Raw genomic sequence first — 25,960 nt, forward strand, 5'->3', positions numbered from 1 at the left:
TGGCTTCCCTCAGATGAGAGCACATTATTTCCAACCATGCTCATGGAGGCCAGGGTGGCCTTCCACTCCTGATCCCCCGCCACCATCTGAATGCTGGGCCAGGCACATGTCACCAGGCCCAGCTTCAAGAGGTGATCTATTGAGGAGCGGATACAGCTTTCTTTGCAAGGGTCAAAGCTTCCCCAGGTTCTATCAGCTTTGAGGTGCATAAAGGTTTATCCCATTTGAACGTATGAAGGTTTTGAACAGACAGACCACCCTTTTATGCCAGTATCTTGGGATGAATGAGTAAGCTTTTGACTCAGCCTGTCTTCTGTACATGCTGGGGCATGTGCGTGCTCAAGACAGAGCACACCATCACTGGATACACCCAGTGGTAACTTTCCTTCTAAAGAGTCAAACAGGAGCCACGCCTGCTGGCCATCTTTATTTTTCTTTTTCCTTCAAACTGGATAACCAAAGATACAGACAGGATTCAGCAAAATAAAACAGACGAAACAAACTCTAAAAGACTGAACAGTGACATGCTACATTTAACCTAATTTTATTCATGCTTGCCTAGGGATGGGGAATAGATCATTCAATAAAAACATACAGTAAAAACGGGAGTGGGGAAGGAAGGTTTATCATGTACAATGTTTAAACTACAATAATGATGTACCTTAATTATTTCCATGCACACAAGTCTAACATTACAAGTTTTTAAAAAATAAACACCATTAAGACTTCTAGGAGCATTTTATAATAAATTTCTAATTTTTTCTCTGTAGATAGATCAAGCACCTCCAAAATACAGATTCCTATACACAGTGAGTACTTTACTTAACGTACATGGACAGCCTCAGGACAAGCTGACATCTCAGATCAGCTCGGCAGGCAACAAACCATAGTGCCAAATGGAAAGCAGGGCAGTTGCAAATAAACTTAAAACTAAGTTAACTTTTATAATTAAATACAGAAAATATACTGATTTGCTAAAAATAAATAAGATGTGATGTATTTAACACTTCACTATAAAGAATGAACACCAGGACATTTATAAATGGTGAGTGAGTCTCAATAGTTTACTACAGTAAACGCTGGCTAGATAGAGGTGCATATGCCGTGGAGCACTATGGGTGGGTTATGTTTCGCCACATACTTTTGTTACCTTGAGGTAGATAACACATGTGTACCAAATTCGGCATTCGTTTTCAGTTGCTGCTGGTATCATGTGTCTTAAGAAATGTGTACAGTATGAAAAACTTGAAAATACTAATGAATGAAAAATGTTTCAGGAAAAAATAGATCTTTTCATGCAATTATGTACAGTCTCACTGTGTAAGTTTCAAGGCAAGGTTTTGTTTCCCGTAAAGCAGGTCACTGGTCTATGAGAATGTCTATTCATCCTAGCACATCTTGTCTCCTCCTGCACTGCATTGTTTTGCTCTATTCTTTGTGTGTGTGTGTGTGTGTGTGTGCATGTGTGCGCGCGCGCAAACGACATGCCAGTTCAAATGAAAATTAACTCACATGTAGAAAAAAAAAAATCTTTTGTGTTTTACAAACTGAGAACCAAGAAAAATCCTTGCAAATTAATGACACCTTCTGATTCAAGTAAAAAAAAAAAGACTTAAAACATTAGTGATAAAAAAGACACAACACATTTCATGAAGAACAAGGAGAAATGTCTGCTGAGTGTTTAGTTCAGATGTTTCAGAATGCTGCTGTATGTCTTGTGAGGGATTTGAGGGGAAGATTTCATAGCGGAAGGTGTTAACGTGGCCTGGATGGACTTGAGTGGGGATCCCACTGGACTGTGGAACTGTGGGCTGCCTATGGACTCTAGCTGCTTGTTCAAGAGGAGCTCCCCACCACTATTCAGAAGCCCTGCCTCACGGCCTCTCTCCCCACGCTTCCCTTCCTCGACTGGTTCAGTTTCTAGCATTTCGGAATCCTCCTTCCTGCTAAAAAACTTGTCCAGATAGCTGGTGTAAGTGCTCTCCTTCTCCACGTGCTCGTCCTTCCTGACCTCACAACAAAACTGACCGATGAGGAAACACTCCTCCCCGCCATTCACAAACTGGCTGTCCCAGGACGACTGGTACAAGGCTTCCAGCTGGGCCAGGTTAGCCCTTCCCTTTTCTTGCTTCTCTCGGCTGACTGACTTGGATAGCAGGCTTTTCAATTCTAGCTGGGACACTGAACTATTCAAGTCATTTAACTTGTCAACTACATCAGCAGACTCATGCTGGGCACTGAGCTGAATGGTCCCTGCGATGAAGGAGTCAAAGTCGAAGCCTTGGCCCCTCTCCCTGTCAGCCAGCTGCTGGGATGCTTCCTCTAGCGCGATCTGCGCCTTGACCAGGCCATTCCTCTCACACTTGGACTTGCCTCTCTTATCGGCTTTTTCCTTACTCTGCTCTTTCCAGTTGGAAAGATCTATAATAAGCTTGGGCTCATAGTAATGGTTGACCTCGCTCTCCCTCCACACCAGGTTATCTAAATATGATGATGACCTTGTTTTGTAGTTACAGGTGTGGCTACACTCCAGATCACAGTACTTGTTCTCGTGGTGATCTGGGTACTGCCAGCAAGGCTCGGCAGAGTAGCTGGTGTCGAAGGCAGGGTCCTCCAGATACTTCTCTCGGTCTCCATCCAAGTACTTTCGAGGATCAACTTGAACTTCTTCTTCATCGGTAACATCAGACAGAGCTCTCGGGTCAAGCTGAACCTCATCGATATCAAAGTTGTTATGGATAGGCCAATCATGCTCTGAGAACTGACAATCGTGGTACCTGAAGCAAACACAGGCATTACTCCATGTGATGACTTCACTTTCAAATGCAGTGTGCTCTCTGTGGAAATACAGAGTACTTTTCATCTGGCTAAGTTGTTAAGAGGGTCTCACTCTGTATAGCCAGGCTGAGGTCACACTTGTGTTTGTCCTGCCTCAGCCTTCCCAGTACTGGGTTAGGTGGACACTGCCACGCTCTACTCTGAGTGAGTGCTTTTAAGTAGAAGTACTATGCAGTACTGTAAGGGTAAAGGAGAAAGTCAGGAGCAGTCCCTCCCACCAGAACTTAACATCTCCATCTAGAAGCTGTGCTACCACCTGATGATGGCCAACAAAGCAACAGTTCCAAATGGAACCCATGTCCTCCATTCTTAAGCAAGGGGGGGTGACACCTCGCACTCAACACCCTTCGCTCTCTAGTCTATTCTTGGATAAGGTAGCTGAGCCCGGGAATGTTGACTGAAGTCCATCATATGTGTGTGCTGTTTCTACATACTGACACACCACAGCAAGGCTGTGGACCACACCCAAAGGAAGCAGACCCTAACTGAGGATGGAGGACAGGAATGAGCCAGAGGAGAGGTTATGAATGAAGCATACCAGAGTATACAGGTCAAGAAGGGTATAGTCAGAACTGTATCTAGGGGACAGAAAATGGGGTGAGCAAACAAGCAACTTGACAAGATGGGGTACTGCCCTGCAGCCAAGGTGGCAGACCTTTCCTAAGAGCTGGATCACAGGCGGGTGTCATGTTTCATCCCCCTTCTTTCAAGACAGAAACGTGAGAACTGAAATCTCATGTGTGACCCTCAATCCCACCTACAATCACGTCCCCGGAAGACTTTGACCCTGGCAGACTGTTATAGACAGCTCCCACTGCAAGCAGCACTGTAGAGCTCAGAATCCCCTGAAATTCAGAAACACCAGGAGGAGGCTTCGGAGGGCATCCCTTTAGTGGATGTCACCTAATCAATCAATTCACAGCACGCACAGCACACAAGCCCTGTCACTGAACCTATCTTAAGCTTGTACATAGTTTTATGTCTTTTGGAAAACGAATAATCACATGTACAAGGAATCAAAATGTCTACTCACTGAGATACCTAGATCCAGGGGACAAAGTGCTTGTTTATCACAAAGCCCTGGGTTTTAGCCTCATGATGAAAAAGATTAGGTCTATAATTAAAACAATTTTTAAAACTTTGAATGTCTTTATAAAATCAGTAGTTTAAAATCAGATTTCAAGATGACAGCTTAAAACAGCACTGTTCTCACCCTTTCCTCAATAGTCCCAAATGCTGAATCCCATAAAAGCTAGTTAATAAAGATGGCGACAGGCTGGAGAGATGGCTCAGTGGTTAAGAGCACTGACTGATCTTCCAGATGTCCTGAGTTCAATTCCCAGCAACCACATGGTGACTCACAACCATCTTCAATGTGATCCGATGCCCTCTTCTGGTGTGTCTGAAGACAACTACAGTGTACTCACATACATAAAACAAATCTTTAAGAATAAATAAAAAGCCGGGCAGTGGTGGCGCACACCTTTAATCCCAGCACTTGGGAGGCAGAGGCAGGCGGATTTCTGAGTTCGAGGCCAGCCTGGTCTACAGAGTGAGTTCCAGGACAGCCAAGATCACACAGAGAAACCCTGTCTCGAAAAACCAAAATAAATAAATAAATAAATAAATAAATAAGGTGACTTAACATAAACCCCAAAGGCAAAATGTTAAGACATCTATAAAGCACACAACATTCATTAAATTCAAATAAAATTCACAAAATTCAATAAATGATGTTTTTCTGACTTAGGATGAATTTACTTACCTTTCCCAGTTATAAATGTGACTGTGTGTTTCATCCATAAGCAAAATGTCGTCCACCTCATCTTCTATGTGGAAAGGATGGCTTGAAATCGGCTCATCCGTTGGGAAAGAGTAGATGCTCATGTAAGGATGGGAAAGTGCTTCCTCGGCTGTCAGCCGGTCCATCGGGCTGAAGGTCAGAATCTGTTCCAGGAAATCCAGTGCTAAGGGAAGGAGAGAGGTTCATCTCAACACTGAACACTCCAGGCTCATCTCACACCATGTGTCTAGCTGGGCATTGGGGAGGGTGTGCATTTTTTTATTTTTATTTTTTTTGCCTTTTCCACACGGTGTTTCTCTGTGTGGTATGTAGCCCTGGCTGTCCTAGAACTCACTTTGTAGACCAGGCAGACCTCAATCTCAGAGATCCAACTGCCCAGGCTGGTGACACATCTTTAATCTTAGCACTCAGGAGACAGGAAGTCAGATCTCCGAGTACAAGGCCATCACCACCAGCCAAGTCTAGACAGTGTGTTTGAGATCAGGAGGGTCACAAAGTGAGACCTTCTCTCAAGCTAAGTATCTCCCACTTCTTATCACAGAACACAGAGCACCACAGCAAACAATTCATAAGAAAAAGTAGACTCTACTATTAAAAGGTATGCTATTTTTTGCTACAGAAATAAAGTTAAGATTTAAAAGAAAGTAATCTCATATTATCCCTGTCTTTATAACTGGCCACAGTATTATTATGTTGAGCCGTATGAAATTGCTCTTTTTATCAGTAAAAAAATGGTCAAGCAGCAGCAATTTCATAGGGCTGAACCTGGATAGTTTTAAACATGCACCTTCCGGTTTCTCATTTAACCGTGTGTTTCAGAGGGGCTCCTGAGGGCCTGGCTAAGTGTGCATATTCTAGCAGACAGACATGCTGCGACAAGGCTGAGAACATGAGACCTCACACGGAACTCAAGCTGGGAAAACAGTCCAAGCCTGGCTAGAAATCTGTGGTAACCACTGAAGGGGAAGCTTGCTGACATTAAACACACATGTCCCCTCTTAGTGGTGCATTTACTCCTTCTGAGCACGTCTGAGAAGACGGTGCTCATTTTCCTAATACTTGCCACTTCACACTCTTTGATACACACAACCTTCAACTACACTCAGCAGCAGGAGCGGATGATAAAGAAAGTGGCTGCATGAGAGACGAAGCTCAGACGTGGCTGTCTGAGGTGCTGAGGACTGGGCCCAGAGCCTGGTGCATACCACAGAGCTCCACCCTAGCCCCAAGCACTAACGTCTTTGATTACATAATCCTGACACCTTGATGTGTCTATCATGTGTACATTTACAAAAGTGCACACACTCAGTCTCAGTCTGATGCTAGGGGTTAAGCAGAAGGCCAGAGCATGCTAGGCAAGAGGTCTATCACTGAGCTAAACTCAGATCTGAGATTTTTTTTTCCTTTTCTAGAAAAAAAAAAAAAAAAGGTAGCCTTATTACAGAAACCTACAGAAGTTGGACTTCTGAACAAACATATCATTCCGTGGTGCTGAAAACTGAACTCTCTCTATAGCGGATGTTAGTTTCGGTTCTTACCAAGTTTCCACCATACCCACGACTGCACGGACTCTCCCGTCTAGCACTGTGCACTCCAGTACTACTGCACGAACTCTCCCATCTAGCACTGTGAACTCCAGTACTACTGCACAAACCCTCACGTTTGCTCACTGGATTAATAAACACATGGTCAAACACTTTTGCTTGCATTTTGCTCTTTTGTCCTTGCCATGAAGATATCTGCCCTCCCCTGACTCAATTCTTCTCATATCTAAATTCAGGCCAGTGAGGTGGCTCAGGAGTAAAGGTGCTTACTGCCAAGCCAGACAGCCTGAGTTTGATCCACTGGACTCACATTATGAAAGCTGACAATTTTTAAAGATACAAGTGGTTGTTTCCTTTTATTTTAGAATATGGCTTAACTTTTTTCTTCCCCCTTTTTAAGTACTGGTGTTCTGCCTGAATATTTGTGTATATGACATACATGCCTGATCCCCAGGGCAGTTAGAAGAAAAGGCATCAGGCCTCAGCTGTAAGCCACCATGTGGGTACTGGAACTGAACCTGGGTCCTCTGGGCTCATGCTGTTATTGGTCACTAAGCCATCTATGGGCTTGGCGGTGGTGGCGCATGCCTTTAATCCCAGCAATTGGGAGGCAGAGGCAGGCAGATTTCTGAGTTCGAGAGTTCGAGGCTAGCCTGGTCTACAGAGTGAGTTCCAGGACAGCCAGGGCTACACAGAGAAACCCTGTCTCAAAAAGAAAAAAAAAAAAAGCCACCTATACAGCCTCATAAAATTATTTTAATAAAGAAAAATAATAAAGCCATATTCATAGGCATACCTGATTGGTGTCTTAACACTGACAGAACTCCACTGCAGCTAATCCAGAGCTAGTCATTTGATATGCTCACCCACAATAGGTGGGAAGATAAATGGAAATGGGCTTAGAATCAGGGGATGGGGTATGTTTTCTAGACTCCATGAGAGCAAAGAAATGGACAATAGCCTAAGGGCCAGGTCAAAAGGGCAGTGCTGAAGTCAAAGGCCTTGGTGTACCCGAAGTCCTACAGACTCTGGGAGAAGAACACACCTCAGGATGAAAGCAAGCTACAGCCTTCACAGAGATATTACAGTTACTCTAAAGTCACAATACCTTCTCGACTAATCCCCGGAAGCAGCTGAGTTAGCGGTTTGTGTGGCTCAGTCATGTCGTTTCTAATGTAAACTGGAATCACACTGAGAAGCTCCTGCCGATCTTCCTCATGCACAACAGGGATAGATTCCAAAATCAGCTGCATCTGTTCAAGTTCATGTGCACCTGAGTGAAAGCACACCACCATCCACAGTGTAAACAAACCATCTGCAGTCGCCTCTTTTCTTGCAGTAAATACATCCTCAAATTCTTTCCTACTCTTTCCTCTCTGCACTGAGTCTGGGGTGTCCTTGGTGACCTGCTTTAAAGCATAAGATAAGCCTGAGAAAAGATCACAAGGTGGTTCATGTTTATGATCACATCTTTTTTTCTCCTTGTATAAAGGTATCTTAGTATTCAATTTGTAAATAAAAACCTTTTCACCAGAAGACTCAGAGACAACTAGACATCCACAAGCAAAATAGGAAATCAGACCCCTGCCCTTACTTCACACACACAATTCAACCCCAAACAAATTCTGATCTAAATAATGCAGAGGGTGCACACCATCAATCCCAGTACTGGGGAGGAGGCAGAGGTAGGTGGACCTCTGTAAGTTCAAGGCCAGCCTAGTCTACAGAGTTAGTTCTAAGACAGTCAAAACTACACATAGAAACCCTGTCACAAAAAACAAAAACAAAACAAGCTAAAACTATAAAATTCTTTAAAGAAAACACCGAAGTAAATAACTGTGACCTTAGAGAGCAGTTTCTCTGATACGATAACACAAAAGATGTAGAAAACGGCCTTCATCAGAACTAGATGTTCTATGCCTCAAAAGACACTGTCTTAAAAGGAAGACACTGCACTGCACACGGCATGGGAGAAAACAGAAATGACGTCTGATAAGAGACTCCATGTCCATGTATATAAAGAATTCTCCTAAGTACAAAGAACAACCCAATTAAAAGGTAAACAAAGGATCTGGATATCTACGAAGATATTAACAGGCCACTAAGGAGAGACTGGGCATGGTAGCTCACACTTGTAATTCTAGCAGCCAGGAGGCTGCTAAGCAGGAGAACTTATGAGTTCACACTCCATGAGTTCAAAGACTAACCTGAGCTCAGGTGTAGGATCCTACACCAACAAACAAGAGGTCAGGTAAGGAGGTACACTGAGATACCGGGAGATCACATGAAACAAAGACACACAATTCTTTAAATTTAAAGTAGACGGTGAGGATGTGGAGAAAGTAGAACCAGCATACTTCTCAGCAGACTGAGGAACACATAGCATACAGCTGCTTTCAAAAACTGTCTAGGCTTCAAAACTTCAACTGAAGTTACCATGTGTCACCTATGCCTGGGGTGTGTACCCTCGAGAACTGAAAATATGCTAACAGAGAAATTGGTACACAAATGTTCACAGCAGCGCTGTTCACAAAAGCCAAAGAGTGAAAACCCAAACACTGCCACGAGAAAGCAGCCTGTCACAGAAGCCCAGTACACGGCTTCATCCTCATGCAATGTCCAGACCAGGCAATCCACAGAGAGAAGCAGATGAGTGGCTGCAGGAGCTGGGGAAATGGAAGCAGCTATCTTCAGAAGGACGGAGACGTCCTAAAATCAGATATAACCCCATAAATATACCACAAACACACTGAACTACACACTTAATTTTATGCAGTGCTGGGGTTTGAACCAGAGGCTCCATCAATACTGGAACCTGGAACCACACTTCCAGCTGAAACTCACTTTAAATGAGTAACCTGTGTATATTAGGTATATTTCCTTAAAAACCTTTGGCTTTTTCCTTGCTCATTTAAGAGCTAACAGCTTCCTCACTGTGAGGACACCCCTGTTGTCCATTCAACAGTAAGTTTACCAAGAAAAGACTAATGAGAACCAGATATGACCTAATACAGGTCGCCAACAAAAAGTGTAAATCCACAAAACACTAAAGTTTAGAACTAAGCTGGCAAGTAATAGAATAAATACCAGGGTGCTAACTAAACGCTACAACAGTTTAATGAGTATGTGAGTAAATGTTCTCATTTCTTAGTAATAAACACCATTTTATCTTTGCATTTGAATATTCCAGACTGTAATAAGTTCTTTGAAATCTTATATACTCTCGCCTTAGAGACAACATGACTTCTGATACACTTTTTCCATAATACTGACCTGCAAAGAGGGTTTTACCAGTCAGCATTTCAGCAAAGATACAGCCTGCAGCCCACATGTCAATGGCTTTAGTATAGTTATTAGGAGAAAGTAAAAGCCGTGGAGATCTGTACCATTTGGTAACCAATCCTTCAGAAAGATGACCCTGGAAAAGAAAACACCAAAAAGATTTCAATAACCTTTACTTTAGAGAAAGGGGGAAAAAAAATCATCCTCCAAAAAAGCCAAAAAATTCTCAATTACTACTATTGATTTCTAAGCCCATTCTCAAGGCTCTTACTAGAAGCCACAATATTCCCTGAGAGGTGGGATTCTCTACGGTGACTGTCACAAAAAGTGCAGAACAAAATATATCATGAGGCCTTAATGGCAAGGCTAGGCCAAGTTCAACTTGTTTCAGAAGAGAAACAAGATCTCACTGCAAGTTTTAAGGTGCACGCTTGCTTTGGATCAGAGGGAAAGGTGGGAGAGAGAACACAGCAGTTCTAGTTATCACAAGGAGATATGATTCTCTCACCAGCACGGCTTGATCCAAACAACTTTGTTCCAGCCTCAGAACAGCACAGACACTGTACTGGCAGACACTGCTTTGTAGGTCAGACAACTGGATAGATGGTCTGCTTAAGGACACAGCCCCGGTGATCCACAGGCTGGAGTAAAGATCTGGGTGTGGCTCCTTCTAGTGCTCTGTCCACAGCTCACTGTGCTCTGCAGGGACTCAACCTCTATGGTAAAGGTTGTTTATTCATCTGTATGGCTGAGGGAGGAGGGAAGAGAGCCAGCAGCCACACACCACAGAGCAAGTGTCAAGGTCAGAGAGCAGCTTGGAAGAATCCATTCTCCTCTACAGTGTGGGTTCCAGGGAACTGGATTATCAGGCTAGCTGCAAGGGTCTTTCTGCTAAGCTATCTCACCACTCCACCACCCCTCCTTTTTTGAATAGGCAGAAGATATCCAGTAAGACAACGTGCATGAATGAAGACTTGTTTGTTTCAGACATGGCTTTAGAATGCCACATAATCTTTCAGGGGTTCTTTGTTACCAAATCAGTTCTACTTTTATATTTTACTTATTTTATTGAGACAGTCTCAATCCTAGTTGGCCTGGAACTCACTGTGTAGACCAGACTGGCCTTGACTTAAATTGATCCACCTGCCTCTGCCTCCTGAGCACTGGAATAAAAGGTGTGCACAACCTTGTCCAGCCTACCTTTATATTTTTCATCAAGATTCTAAGACTCTAATTTAAAATCAAAAGGCTAGAGTTCTGCTTGGAAGACACTATTAAGTTCTTACATGAAAAAAAAAAGTTGCTTATAGCCAGGCAGTGGTGGCGCACACCTTTAATCCCAGCACTTGGGAGGCAGAGGCAGGCGGATTTCTGAGTTCGAGGCCAGCTTGGTCTACAGAGTAAGTTCCAGGACAGCCAGGGCTACACAGAGAAACCCTGTCTTGAAAAACCAAAAAAAAGTTGCTTATAAAGAGAAGTTGCAGGCTAGAGAGATGGCTCAGTGGTTAAGAGCACTGACTGCTCTTCCAGAGGTCCCGAGTTCAATTCCCAGCAACCACATGGTGACTCACAACCATCTGCAATGGGATCTGATGCCCTCTTCTGATGTATCTGAAGACAGCTACAGTGTACTCATATTAATAAAAATAAATAATAAAAAAAAGAAGTTGCTATGAAATGACTTTTTTGGCTATGTTTAATTGCCAGTTGTTCATGCAAATTTAAATTTCAAACTAGATTCCATTTAAATAATGTATAACTATAGTGCAGTGTAGAATAGTTCAGCATCATCAAAAGGACAAAAGATAACTTGAAACTTGGGAAAGCTTCAAATAGGAAACCAGACCCAAACATACAAATATATTCTACTTTGAAATAACTAATAATTATTTCAAATTAATTAATTATTTCAATTACAGGCTGGAGAGTCATTAAGAGGTTCTGAGTTTGATTCCCAGCAACCACATGGTGGCTCACAGCCATCTGTAATGTGATCCTATGTGTCTGAAGACTGACAGTATACTTGTATACATAAAATAAGTAAATAAATAAATCTCTAAAAAAAAAAAGAGAATCTCAATTACAATAAACTATACGACAGCACATGCTTGACATGTCACTATTTAGGAGCTGGAAGACAAGTGAGCTTGAGGTTATGTTAGACTATGCACGAGAATCCAAGATGCCTTGATTACAAGGCAAGACCCAGCCTCAAAACACAAACCAAAAAAGTTGTATATTTCAGAACTTCACTACGAACACATGGCCATCCACTTTGGGAAGTTGTATTTAACTAGGATTCTACTTAACCTTCAATTCAAATCCTGGAGCTTGTGAATGAAAGCAGGCCTGCATCAGGAAAAGAGCCAGCATCAGTCTGGAGGCCGGGTGAGAGAGCTCTCTACGCACCTTATGGGAGTAATGAGGATCCATGATCCGCGCCAGGCCAAAGTCACCGATCTTCAGCACCAAGTCTTCAGTGTTAATGAAAAGATTAGCTGGCTTGAGATCTCTGTGCAGTACGTTTGCAGAATGGATATATTTGAGCCCACGTAGCAGCTGATACATGAAAAGCCTGGCATGCTCTTCCAGTAAAGGGCCCTGTTCCAGTACATTCGCCAAGTCTGTCTCCATATACTCCTGAACAATGTAGACGCTGTTCAGCTCTGTGAGAGAGCCCACATCGTCTGTTAACTGGCTTCCACTGGGACCAAGAATTTCAAACACTTTCACAATGTTATCGTGGTCAAGTCTTCTAATAATTTTGATTTCACGGAGAGCATGTTTGACACTCTGGGGATCAGTGAGGACAATTTTCTTGATGGCTACTCTTTTGTCACAGTCATTGTCTACAGCAGAAAAAACCAAGCCATTGCCTCCACAGCCCAATGGTTTTAAGTCCATGTACCTAGAGCCCAGATCAAAGCCATGAATGTTCATGAGACTTTCAAATTTCTCTGCCATTTTGAAACCCTTACAATTACCTTTTCCTTTCAAATTGTTGAACTTGTGTAAACAAGGAAGAAAACTGGCATCAAAAGGAAAGATCTCTCAAAAAGGGAGAAAAACAATCATGTTCCCACAGCACGATGGTTTCTTGATGTTCATTGCAGATGCCAACCAGGCCCGCTGAGTTCCCCTCAGACTTAAAGCTCAAAAATCTCTATTCATACTGAGAATTAAGAAGATTGCAGTGCTCATAGTTCAAGGAAGGGCAGCAACTCTGCAGACATTTAAAGAAAACACTCAAGAAACTCAAACGGAATGAAATGACATACTATGCACTCAGATTTACTATGCTAACCGACTTAACATGGGACAAAACTGTGAATAAATATGCGCCCGGCAGGCCTCCGTGGACATCCTCTCACAGTGCAGGTACATTCAGTGTTGGACTGGTCCTGAGCAGCATTCTAAGGCGCTGGGAAGCACTAGTTCCCTCCGCTTCCTCACTTCCTTGTCGCTGTGTTTCAACAGGAAGCCCTGGTGACGTTGGCTGACAGGCGTCTCTTCTTAGTGATCAGGTGGCTCCAGCTCACCACAATCACAGTCAAAGCTACCGTCCATCTTACTCTGATACAACCTGAGGTAGAAACAAAGAAGGAGAAATCACCACCAGAGGAAACACTTCACATCGGGACAATGACAGACAGAGCAGTGAGGCATTCCACAGCAACTGCAGCAGGCATGGGGACATACACCTATAATCTAGAGAGGCTATGTAAAGTGATTGCACAGAGTTCCAGGCCAGCCTGGGCTACAGGATAAAAGTCTCTCAGACTCTGTCTGTCCCTCCATCCACTCACTCTGGTGCACTGCATTTAGTCAAGTGGTTAGTTCCCCAGATCTTACAGCACTCAATTCTCTGGAACAGGATTACCAAGTTGGCATTTCAGAAACCGCAACCAGGGAACCTGAGAAGCAGCCTCAGTGGCTAACAGGGCTGGCTGTGCAAACATCAGGACCTGAGCTCAACAAATCCTAGTCCTCATGTAAAACGAGCGTGTAACCCAGAGTTGTGGGCAGTACATCAGGAGGACCACTGGAGCCTGCTTCAGGGATGTAAGTCAAAGACTGACTGACACAGCAGCAGGCCCAATACAGACCCTGCCCATACAGCAGCATCTCCTGGCCTCTGCATGAACACAGGCATCCATCTGCACAAACAGGTATGCACACAACCCACCCCTCCACTGTCACCACCTACCCCCGCCCCCACCACAAAATGCCAACCAGTATGGGAAACCATAGTCTTTTATTTTGTAGTTTTGTTTTTTGAGACTGGACTTAGGCTAGACTTGAACTCAGAGAGATCTGCATGCCTCTGCCTCCCAAACGCTGGGATTAAAGGAGTGTGCCACCACTCAGGGCAACTTAACATTTTTATAGAACTTTTTAGAAATAAAATTCATTTGAAAGGTTAAATGTCAATAGTGCTTTTCTCCGGAACACTGTATCATCATTATCATCATCATCATCACCACCATCATCACCACCACCACCATCATCATCCAGTAGCCACCATCTAGCAGCACAGGATGGACTTGCAGAACACACTTCAAAGCTGGTCAAGAATGGGCAGCTCATTCAGGGGACACCACTGACTCTCAGGGAAATCCAACTACAGAAACTGGAGCTGCGGGGCTGGGGAGGCTGGGCTGCACAAACATCTGTGGCACCATGCCTGGCTCTCACATAGGTGCTGAGGACTGGACTCAGTTCATGCTTACGTATAGCAAATACTTTACTCACAGCCATCTCCCCAGACCCTAAAACATCTATTTTAATATTTCATTAGCATCAAGTTTGAGAAGGAATGAAAAACAGGAAAAAAAAAACCCAGAATATTGATACAGTATTGGTAGAAGTTTAAAATGGTATATAAGAAAGCAGGACACAGCCGCGGGACAGGAGGGCTTGCACTTGTAATCCTAACACTTAAGAGACAGGCAGGTGGATCTCTAAGTTCAAAACCACTCTCCTTTAAATAGCAAGTTCAAGTTCAGCCAGGGGTACAAAGTGAGACTGTTCCAGAAAATGAAAACAAAACAAACAAACAAAAAACACGTAAAAGAACATTAAAGCAACATGGTGTAAACAAAGGACAGAACGAGCAAGGACCATCCTCAGACCCAACTATTTCTCCTTCAGGTAAGCATCTAGAGAAATGCTTTCTTTTTATGTTGTTGGCCTTTTGTTCATTTGGATTTCTTTCTTTTTTTTTTTTTTTTTTGGGAGTGGGGGTGAGGATGAGGGTAATACCCCTTACTCTATAGAAACTGAATTTTCTGTTTTAACTCTGGCCTGGGCATGTACCAGGAAGGCTATAACAACAGTCTTAAAGGTACACATGTGTACATACACACACACACACACACACACACACACACACACACACACAGTGACCACCTCCAAAAGGCACTTGCTCTCCCTGCTGTTCTCCGGAGCCAGGTGAGCAGCCTGGGTTAACTGCAACTCAGCCAGCTGCCTTGGGAAGGGACAGGTTGCAATCTACTTTGTCCCCTAAGCCTGGCACAATGGTACCATTATCAAATTCACCCTCGTCTGCGATCATGCCTTACACTCTCCAGTTACTGAGTTCCCAGGGCATAGAAGGCCACAGCTTAGCTGCCTGCTCACAGGCATTCCAGGTTGAGTGGCTGAAGCACGTTCGGAATCTGGACCTTAAGGAGGCCAGTGGTATAAACCAGTACTGGTGAATCATCTCAGGAAGCTAGAGAGAGACTGAACACTTAAACAGCAAGGCCTTCACAGGTTGGTTCCATGGAGTATCAGTAACCACTCAACTACCTTCTAGCCACCATGTATCATCTTCCCGTCCAAGACTTCACTGGGGACCAAGGGAATACAAAGCTTCATTATGTAGCTCAGCTGGTCTGGAACTCACTACAAGGACCAGGCTGGCTTTGAACTCACTGAGTGCTGGGATTAAAGCTCTGCACCACCATGAGACTTTGCTTCTAAAATGCCATATTGACCTAAGATTAAAGAAATATAGGAACAAACACAGGACCATGAACATTTGAGCAACTCTTCAGATACCTTTGGATGTCTACAGATTACCATCAGATTTGTGTGACAGTCAGGATAGGCCAGATAACCCCCAAAACTTGGCAACTTACTCTATGTCACTATGCCACAAGCCCAACAGAGTTGTTTTCTGAGCTAGTGAGGACATCACCTTTACCACTCTGACACTCAGTGCATCAAAGGTCTCACACAAGCATCTACACCTGTCATCCCCATATTGACCTATGACAGACCTAAGCAGGTCACACATCTATCTCACAGACATACCCAAAGGAGTTGAAGAAGTGTTATCCCAACCAGGACCCAGAGCACAGAGAGTCAAGATATTAACAGTTCTAAGAGTCTAAGAGTCAGTTCTTCTAGCCATCCATCTCATTCTGTCAGACACAGAATCCTGAAGGCTCACCATGTGCCAGCACTGTCTTCAGGCATTACGGTACCAGGGACAGACAGCCTGTGTTCAGTCAGTCCTGACTTAGAGAACCCGAGTCTGAGCATTGCCCTCTTCCCAACTTCCTTTCTCCTCTCTTACAGCATTCTCCTTTTCTCCAAGGTTATTCTTCAGATCCTTTACTCTTCCTCTCTCCCAAGACACCATCCCTCTTCTGCTATGGTGGCTGTCTGTGTTGAATTAAAGGATTTGAGACTAAGCAGTTTTACTAGCATTTTCTGACCATCCATCTGGCAGTTACTAGGTGCCCTATAAACTGTGCTGAATGAATACAAACAGCGTATCCAATGAGGTGATAAGCCATCTGGGGGAGATAAGCCCTATTCTCAAGTTTTCTAGAATTGGAGGACTAGGCTGGCCACTGGAGACTATCTGTGAAGACACACTTTCCAGGCACTCCCTCAGGAGCCTCACCCCACTGTGAACATGAAAGCCTGACAACAGGAAAATGCAACTGGTTTCAACCCTGGGAGTGCAGAAGCAAAAGCACTTGAGCTTTGATACCCCCCACCCCGTTCCTGTGTGGAGGTGGAGGGACAGACAGTGTCAGGGAACTGTGCTCTAGGTAACCACAGGCACAGCCTCTGTGAAAGCCAAGCCCAGGCAGCACAAGAGCACATTGTCTGTCAGACCTCCAGGCACTGTGATTCTAGCAGGGTACCTAGGCCCTTCCCAAACCACAGGTGAAACTGACCACCACTGTCCTGGAGCTAAGCCTGCTCCTGGTACAGGACCTTACAAAACTGTCCAGAATCAGTGGGCTGACTCAACCAGCTAGTGCTCCCAGCTACTCAGGAGGCTGTGGCAGGAGGATCAATAGTTCAAGGCCCGTGTCCGCCACAAAACCTGTCTCAAGATTTTTAAAGGGACTGAAGTTCTGCAGTAGAGCCCAGCACTCAGGCCCGAAAATTGATTCCCATCCTTGACAGTTCCAGGGGGATCCAACATGCTCCCCTGACCTCCAGTCAACACCACAAATGTGGGGCACATACACTCATTCAGGAAAAACACCCATATTCATTAAAAAAAAAATCTTTTTTTAAAACGATTTGTTTATTGTATACGAATACACTGTAGCTGTCTTCAGACACACCAGAAGAAGGTATCAGATCTTATTACAGATGGTTGTGAGCCACCATGTGGTTGCTGGGAATTGAATTCAGGACCTCTGGAAAAGCAGTCAGTGCTCTTAACCTCTGCACCATCTCTCCAGCCCCACCTTCCCGAAAAAAAAAAAAAAATCTTAAATTTTTTTTCATTAAAATGTCAAGCCCTTCATAAGAAAGGACACCATGCTGCTCTTGTGCCTAGTAATATAATTTTCCACCATCAGGATTAAGGAGAAATCAAACTTCTAAGGAACAGTTTCATGGCTGCATGTGAACACAGAGGCCAAAGAGCACACCCCTCTCTCTAGCCCCTTTCTTTCTATTGGTCCTTAGTGAGTACAACAGACTGGGGAAGTCAGGGGTAGTGCCCACTCACCTCTAACCTCAGCACTTAGTGAGACACAGAAAGGACAGTTGCTGCAAGTCTGAGGCCAGTCAGGCCCATATACGGAGAGCATCGCCAAAATAAAAGGGGACTTTAAACCCACCATTTCCAAAGCAGCTGCCCTCTGAGAATGGGGCTAAGACATGAAGCTGAGATAACCACCTCTCCAGGATTTCACATCTTCAGAAGAACAAGTTCAGAGTCTCCTACAGCTGAGCCAGGAAACACAGAGCTGCACTGGAAAGAGCCCAGCTCCTGCAGTCAGCAGAGCCAGGAGCTGGGCTGGAAGCAGAGACCCCAAGCTTCAGGAAACTAATGGGACTTCAGAGACATCTCAGAACACTTCCAAAATAGATCTTTAAAAACCCACCAACTCCCAGAAGAATTCACACCAAACCAGTGACACACCAAAAAATAGAGAACAGCTCTTTTTTGTTTTGTTGTTATAAGGACAACATTTAATTGGGGCTGGCTTACAGGTTCAGAGGTTCATTCCCTTATCATCAAGGTAGGAGAGAACAGCTCTTAAAGCCAATCAGGAGGAAGAAACAGTGTGTATCAGGAAGAACTGAGGACTGGTCATCACTAGGAATGAACAGAAGCCTGCAAGAAGCCAGAGAAACAAGGCTGTCACCAGAGAAAAATGTGAATGACATTATAATGTTGGTCTGAATTATACTGTTCCACAGGGTAGCCATAAGCCACAGGTGAGACTAAGTAACTGAAGTACGACCGACTCCACTGAAGGACCCATTCATTCCCTCATTCATTCATTCACTGGATTTTATAGTACTAGGGATTGATCCAAGTAAGAGAAACAGAAGAAAATGTGTGTACACACCCATTTGTGAAATGTGTGTACAACTTAGACTAGCTTTGTTGAACAAGGGTATCAGGAAATTGGCACTGCTTTCTAACAGCAATTAAAAGAATACCTGGGCATAAAGTAAGTTACGAAAAAAAAATCTACCATCACTTCAATCTGTACATAAAACAGGGAAAAACTACTAAATTGAGATGTAGGTAACTTCAAATTTAGTAAAAAAAAAAAAAATCTAAATTAGACTAGGAATACATGTTTGCCTAATACACAGGAAGCCCCAGACTCAATCTCCAGCACCACACAAAACCAAGTGTAGAGAAGTATGCGCCTGTAACCTCTGAAGGAAGCAAGGATATTGGGAGTCTCGACTTTACACTCACTTTTTTCAGGAGGGCTAGGAGAAAGAACTCCTCACAAGACCTGGGTTTTTCAATCCAGTCGCTAACCAGCTAAAGGCCACTCATGAGTCTGAGCACAGCCTTTAACTGGATATGCATTCAAATCACTGAGAATGATGTAGCTTCTAATTCCCTGGATCTAGATGAGCCAAGCATCTGAACCTTTAAGGAGCTTCCAAGTGATATGGCCTTAGATCAAACTGGGCCTTACTTACCTGTCAAATGATGTAGCTGGAGCCAAACATCCATGGCACCCTTTCAAACACGCATGTGTAGTTTTATGGCTGCAGAGGCATACCTCCTTGAAGTAAATGTTAAGGTTCTTACCAAAGCCTTTTAAATTCAGTGTATTACTTTTGTGTCTATGATCCATGCTTGTCACAGCATGTGTGCAGAGGTCAGAGACAACTCGAGAATCAATTCTCCCCTTTCACCTTCACATGACTTGCTGAGCTCCAGCTCAGGTCACCAGGCTTGCAGGGCAAGCACCTCAACCTGCTGAGGAGCCATCTCACCAGACCAGCATTCTAACAACTTTTAAGCCACCGAATTGAAATAAAAATCAAAGGAAAAACTGGACGTACTAAACTGCTCTCCACTGCTGTGATAAACACTGTGGTCTAAAAAAACGACCAAGTGACCGAGGAGTTTACTTCACCTACTGCTCACAGTCTATCTATCGTAAAGGGAAGTTAGGGCATAAACTCAAAGCAGGATCCTAGAGGCAGGAACTCAAACAGAAACCTTGTTTATTGGCTTGCTGAGGCTGCTTTCTTTCTTGTTTGTTCAGGGGTGTTTTTGTTTGTTTGAAGACAGGCTCTCACTGTATAGCCCAGGCTGGCTTGGAACTCACATATCTGCCTGGGACCTCCCACACTAATCAAGAAAATGCCCTACAGAGCTGGAGAGACGGCTCAGTGGTTAAGAGTACCATCTGCTCTTCCAGAGTTCCTGAGTTCAATTCCCAGCAACCATGTGGTGGCTCACAACCATCTGTAATGGGATCCAATGCCCTCTTCTAGTGTGTCTGAAGACAGCTACAGTGTACTCACATACATAAAATAAATAAATCTTTTTAAAGAAAAGAAAAGAAAATGCCCTACAGACTTGCCTACAAGCCAATCTGAGGGAGGCATTTCTCAGCTGAGGTCTCTCTTCCCAGATGACTAGTTTATGTCAAGTTGACAACAAAACAAAAAGACAGATCATTTACTGTATCAACATTCAATATTTCTAAAGGGCTGACTTGTTTAAAAGATAAACCTTTTATAAATCACCATTACTTCTAAGGCAGCAGAAGAATCACTGAGCCAAGGACTTTAGAGCCAGCCCAGTAAACGTTCAGAACCTGTCATTTATATTCTCATTCTCATTCTCTCTCTCTCTCTCTCTCTCTCTCTCTCTCTCTCTCTCTCTCTCTCTCTCCTCCCCTCTCTCTCCCTCCTTCTCCCTCCCTCCAGAGATACTTCCCTCCATCCTTCCATCTCTCCCTCCAGAGATACTTCTCCAGACATACTGTTTGTTTGTTTTTTTGTTTGTTTGTTTTTGAGACAGGGTTTCTCTGTGTATCTCTGGCTGTCCTGGAACTCTGTAGACTCAGAAATCCACCTGCCTCTGCCTCCCAAGTGCTGGGATTAAAGGCATACGCCACCACTGCCCCGAGACATACTTTTTTAAAAAAAGCCTACAGCACCCAGTGGTCTCCCATCCAAGTACTAACCATGGTGAACCCTGCTTAGCTTCCAAGATCAGACGAGATCAGGTGTGGTCAGGGTGATATGGCCATAGACCAAGCACATTCTTTTTAAACAGTAAAGAAAGAAGAGGCTGGAGAGATGGCTCAGTGATTAAGGGTGTTTGCTGCTACTGTATGGGACCAGAGTTTGAGTCTCAGCACCCAACTTGAGAGGCTCACAACTGCACCTAACTTCAGGCCCAGAGGATCTGACACCCTCTTCCGACCTCCTCTGGGACTCTGTGCAGGCATGAGCATGCACAGGCAAATTTTAAAAAAGAATTTTGTTGTTGTTGTTTTCAAGATCAGGCTGGCCTTAAACTCAAGAGATCCCCCTACCTCTGGCATCCAAATGCTAGGAGGAAAGGTGTGCAAAGCCCCCATACCCAGCAATAAATCTTTAAATATACAAAACAGCAGAGCCAACATCAAACTCTAGCAGCCAAGCTTGGAATCACATGGTTGTGATTTCGAGAGGCTACCGCAGAGGATAATCCATTTGTGGCAAGGCTGGGCTATGCAGGGAGCTGTTTCAACAAAACAAAAGTGGGAGGGGTGCCTCATCAGGACACAGTACATTTTCCAGACACACAATTCACAGAGAGAAGAGAGCCAACTGGATTCCCCGGAGCCACTGCCACCTTAATAGCATCAAGGCACATGAGCAGCTCCCTGGCAAGAAGCCATGAAGTACAGTCATGTCGTTTTTATTCGTTTTTATATTTGTAAAGTCTTAAGTACTGAGCAATAAAACTGATGAAGACCCTGGTACTGGAAGCAGTTTACAGTGTAGAGTCCACAAAACAGCCTGCCAGGGCTGGCAGAGGAGTGCCAGCAGTGCCAGAGTGGTGACTCTCAGGGATCTTCTTCCTGGTCTAACAGGAGCCCTGAAGTAACACAAGGTTCAAAGGAGCAATGCAAATAAGGAACAGAGCAGTGGGGAGAAGGCTCCCCCCCCACCTCACCTCACCTCACCTCACGAATCCATACCTCAGAGAAAGCCTGCTTTTAACTTCTGAATATGTACAACCATTGATTACCTGCATTTAAAAAGCCCACAAGCTCAACTTCTAAGTCATGTGATGCTTTGAAAGTCTCAGTCCTTTTACATGTGAATCTTTGTGTTTTCTTTAGTAAGAGATGTAAGTCTGAATTAATTTTTGTTAAAATTACCTGTACAAAGCATGTAATACCATTTCAAAATGTCTCCAAAGACTTAATTCAAACCCACAATATATTTACTGTCCAGGAAATGTACAGTATAGAGAAAATAACTAATGAGTAGGGAGATGTTTATTTATTTCCTCACTTAGGAAACAGTCATCTTCAATCTCCTGTTTCCCCTGGAAATCTTTTGGGCAGGTCTCACTCACTCACTATATGGTCTGGTCTGGCCCTCTCCTTATCAGACCACCTCACTCACAGCTCAGGTGGGCTCTGCCTAAGCAGAGGCTTTAAAAATGAGCACAATCCCAACTCGGCCCTCCTTCAATCTTAGTTTAAGCCAATTTGTTAAGTGCAGGCCATGAAATGTGTCCACTATCTATTTTATCACCAAGCTTCAGCTTAAGTCCTAAACTTGGAACTATTCAGTTTCTCTCTCTAAAAACTGATTAAAAACAATGCTTGTAACAATGCCTGCTTCAATTTGTCTTTATTAAAATAGAAAAATTACAGGACTGGAGGGATGGCTCAGTAGTTAAAAGCACTGGCTGCACTTTCAGAGGACCCAGGTTTGATTCCTAGCACCCACATGGCAGCTTACAACCCTCTGAAACCCCAGTGCCACGAGATCCAATGTCTTCTTCAGGCCTTTCTGGGGTACCAAATAGTGTAGATATGCATGCAGGCAAAACCCATAATGATACAATGATAAGAATAATTTTAAAATACAGAAAACACAAAGTATGTTTAACAACTCCTTCTAAATAAACTCTGGTGGTATTTGTACAGCACTTAAACCAATACCTTCTAGATGAAAACTAGTCTATTTCCACCAAGACTATAATGTACTGTCTGTCCTTCATATATAACTTCCTAACAAATCTCTCTTACTAGCAAAGACCTATAAGTATCAAACATTTAACTTCAGCAACTAAACAGCAACTGACTTTATCTTTTCTCTCAACAAGTGTTACACAATTGTACCTGCAGGGTACTGGAAATCCTTTTAAAAGGCAATTTAAGAAGCCATTACTTTTTTTTTTTTCTTTGAAACTATCCATCAGAGAAAAGAGATTTTTGATATGGGCAGAAACACTTCAGCCTATCATTAAAAAAAAAAAAAAAAAAAAGCCACGTAGTAGCAGCGGCAGTGGGCAGGCAGGGTGAGTCATCATAGCCCAGCTCCAAAGTTGCAGCCATACTTCTGTGCCTCCTCCCCACCCCCCCACCCCCGGACCCCAGGCCTTTCACAGGGTCCCCTGAGTCAGCAAGCCTACTAGTTCGTCAGTTATGAGTTCTCACATCCTCCGGGAACTTATGTAAAATGCTGCCACGCTCTCGGCGCATACACTTCTCTTTAAAGCCATTGCCTTTTCTACTGCAAAACTAGATGTTCTTCAAGCCAATCCTCTCGAGAGTCTTTTTTAATCGCAAAAAGTGGGCAGGCTACTTTTAATCCTCTTCTGCAAATGACTAAAATTCCAAAATATCCTCATATAGAAAGCTGATTTTAAACAATGTTTCATTTTCCCAGGGTCTTCCCCCCCCCCCCCAAACAGTAATACGGAAGCGGTAAGACAAATCTGGCAAGCTTCCAAGATGACAATTATTAATTGGGGCATCAGTAAAGCAACATTTATGATGTAAACTAACTAATACAACATATATGTTAAAGCACCTTACAAACAGGGTTTTAACAACCAGAAGCTAAAGATATGTTTCTTCCACCCAATTCAAAATTATTTCCAGACAATAAAATCTGTCATTTCTAAGAAACGCTAAAGCTGGGGTAATGGTGCACACGTGTTAAACCCAGCAGGAAGCCGAGGCAGGAGAATCGTTTCTCAAAGCCCAACTGGGACTACGTGGCGGCGACCGTCTCACTAACGATCAAAAACCTTTTGAGGACCGGATCCTGGTTAGACCCTACATTCTTCTCTACTCAAATCATTCCTTCCAACTCAGTTCTCCAACGTTAAAGAGACAGAACGTCAAAACCCAGAATTTTACCAAAATAGACACGCTAGAATAATCAACAATTAGAAAATTATTCTGAAGATAGTTACTCTTCGTTTGATGGCCTGAGAATGTTTTTATTTTCCCCCTGACAATCATCAGTATCCATAAAAAGTTAATTCTGTCTCCAGATTCCTAGCAACGAACACGAACTGTTCAAATACAGTAAGGAGCCCTAACTCCCCTTTTACCAGGTTCCTTCGCTCGAGCTTTCCTACTTTCAAATTAAAGGTAAAACACGAAAGCGATCTAAAGGAGTCTGCTGCACGCAGCTCCCCCAAGGCACCTGAGCCGGAGAGCCCACGCCAGGCAAGAACAAAAGGCGGCCGAAAGCTCTCCACTCTTCACAACTCCCAAGTCCGATTAAAACAAGCTCCAAGTGAGGAGGCCTGTAACCGGTAACGTACGTTTTCATCAGGGTGTTTTTCCGGATCACACCTTAACGTCCGGAAAGGTGTCAGGAGCCCTGTCTCAGGCCGGTCCCCGGCACCTCGTGGACCGCCAGGCACAAACTTGGGCGGACTTAGGGGCAGGAGCAGAGTGCTACGCAACGCGCAGGAGACTTTGCCCAGCACAGAGTCAGCTGAGGCCGAGTCACCCGGGCGGGCTGGGGGGGGAGGAGACTGGAGAGCTTGAGAGAGGCAGAGAGCCAGAAAGGCAAGCCTCCACCGCCTCAAGCGCTCCTGGACCACCGCCCTCGCCTGCGCGTTGGCGGGGACTCGAACCCGCGGAGCCGGGAGCGGACGGCGGGGACTCGAACCCGCGCAACACACCCCGGTGCAGGCGGCGGGGCCGGCCAGCTATACCGGCGGCCGGCTGCCGGCTGCCGGGCGAGGGGCGTGCCGGGTGGGAGGGGCGCGCTAGTCGCGCCGCCAGCCCCACGCAGGGACTCGGCCCTCGCAGCCGGCCGCGTCGCCCGGGCCGAGCGGGCACACGGAACAAAAGCGCCTTTGTTGAGCGGCGGCCGCCCGGAGGGTCACACACAATGGACGCGGGAGCCGGCGCCGCCGCCGGGCCCTCCGCCGCTCCCTCCAGCTCCGGCCCGCACACGGCCACACACACATACACACTCACGGGACTTCTCCGACTCATCGAGAGAGTGCAGGGCCCGCGGACAGCCCCCAAGGTCGGCTCAGGTCTCCGGCTGTGCTGGCGGCAGCGGCGTTTCCGAGGCTCTCGCTTTGCCGCAGTCGCCGCCATGTAACCCCGACCCGCCAGAGAGGGCGCGGAGAGGAGGCGGGGCCTCGCGGAGGCACGCCCCCTCACGTCACAGGCTCACTCCACGGCGGCCCCGCCCCCGCCAGCCGGGAGCTGCACGCGCCGGAATTTCCAACGCCCGTGACTGCGCGCGCCGCGGGGGCTGTCTGAACTGCACGCGGCCTGCTGGCGGGTACACCCCGGCCTCAGCTGAACCACCGCCCAGGGTGTCGTACCAAGTGACCTGGCAGGGCGAGCCCAGGCTGTCGGGAGAAAGAGGCCGAAGGCGAATATGCTAGGCCAGATTGCTGAGCGGATAAGCTCAGGGCGGCGTTGGGGAGGCTCCTGGGATTGGTCTCCGGGGCCGGTCGGGTGCTTCCAGAAGCATCCGCTGTAACCCAAGAGGTGAATGAGTCCTGAGAAAACTGAGCAAAGGCTCAGGCAGCAGAGTGGCTGGCTTGTTGAGATCGCTGGCACCAGGCAAGAAAGGTGAATAGCTGCCCTTCCAAGGCTTAGGTGAAACTTATTTAGGAAATTAAATATAAAAAACACAGGGTTTGCCTGGGAGTAGTGGCATATGAAGGAGTTTCTTTAGAGTTCGAGACCAGCTTAGTCTACATAGTTCCAGGATAGGCTAGGCTATATAATAGACCCTGTCAATAAAATGGGGGGTGGGGGGCGGTGCGCGCGCGGCCACGGTTGTTGGTGTACCCCTTGTGATCCCGGTCTTGGAGACCAGAAAGGTCAGAAGATACAGTTAATCCTTGGCTGCAGCATGAGTTCAAAGCCAGCCCAGACTACTGATACTCTGTCTCACAAAAAGAAAAGCTACACAGAGAAACTGTCTCGAAAAACCAACAAAACAAAACACAACACAAAAACAACAAATTTGGTTAGCCCTTTTTATCAGTGATAATTGACCATCCTATAGAAAATAGGACCACAGCAGTCCATTATCCACTGTATGCAGCAACCCCCTTCAGAGATGACACTTGAAGTTAAGAACTTGAGACGAGCTTCGATGATTTCTAATACAGAGATACATTAAAATATATGCTTTGTGAGACAGCATCTCTATATAACCCAGCCTGCCCTAGCACACCTAATCTCCCTGCCTTAGCTTCCCCAGAGCTTGGATTATAGGCTTAGGCTGCTGAGCCCAG

At 45.0% G+C, this 25,960-nt stretch overlaps 1 protein-coding gene across 3 annotated transcripts; it reads right to left on the minus strand.

The window, feature by feature from the left end:
* Positions 1–525: 525 nt before the first annotated feature.
* Mapk6 (mitogen-activated protein kinase 6) lies at positions 526–24,828 on the minus strand. Of its 3 annotated transcripts, none has more exons than XM_028773607.1 (6): positions 24,675–24,828; positions 11,878–13,051; positions 9,460–9,604; positions 7,295–7,459; positions 4,604–4,805; positions 526–2,777 (listed from the first exon to the last, which is right to left on the minus strand). In XM_028773607.1, exons 2-6 carry the CDS (start codon positions 12,430–12,432, stop codon positions 1,682–1,684), a joined length of 2,163 nt encoding a protein of 720 aa, XP_028629440.1. In that variant the 5' UTR covers positions 12,433–13,051; positions 24,675–24,828; the 3' UTR covers positions 526–1,681. The 3 variants fall into 3 exon arrangements, with proteins under 3 accessions (XP_028629440.1, XP_028629441.1, XP_028629442.1); XM_028773608.1 differs by lacking the exon at positions 24,675–24,828 and adding an exon at positions 24,008–24,230; XM_028773609.1 differs by lacking the exon at positions 24,675–24,828 and adding an exon at positions 18,901–18,915.
* Positions 24,829–25,960: the final 1,132 nt, after the last annotated feature.

Source organism: Grammomys surdaster, unplaced genomic scaffold, assembly GCF_004785775.1.
Source record: "Grammomys surdaster isolate TR1022 unplaced genomic scaffold, NIH_TR_1.0 231, whole genome shotgun sequence".
In the NCBI taxonomy this organism is placed as follows: Eukaryota; Metazoa; Chordata; class Mammalia; order Rodentia; family Muridae; genus Grammomys; species Grammomys surdaster.

Bases quoted from the DNA above. Each gene is read 5' to 3' on its own strand.
- Mapk6 (XM_028773607.1), bottom strand. From the start codon at position 12,432: ATGGCAGAGAAATTTGAAAGTCTCATGAACATTCATGGCTTTGATCTG. The intron at 7,460-9,459 runs GTCAGTATTATG...GCTTTCACTCAG, and splicing joins TGGTAAAACCCTCTTTGCAG to GTGCACATGAACTTGAACAG. The intron at 2,778-4,603 runs GTAAGTAAATTC...TGTTTGCTTCAG, and splicing joins CACATTTATAACTGGGAAAG to GTACCACGATTGTCAGTTCT.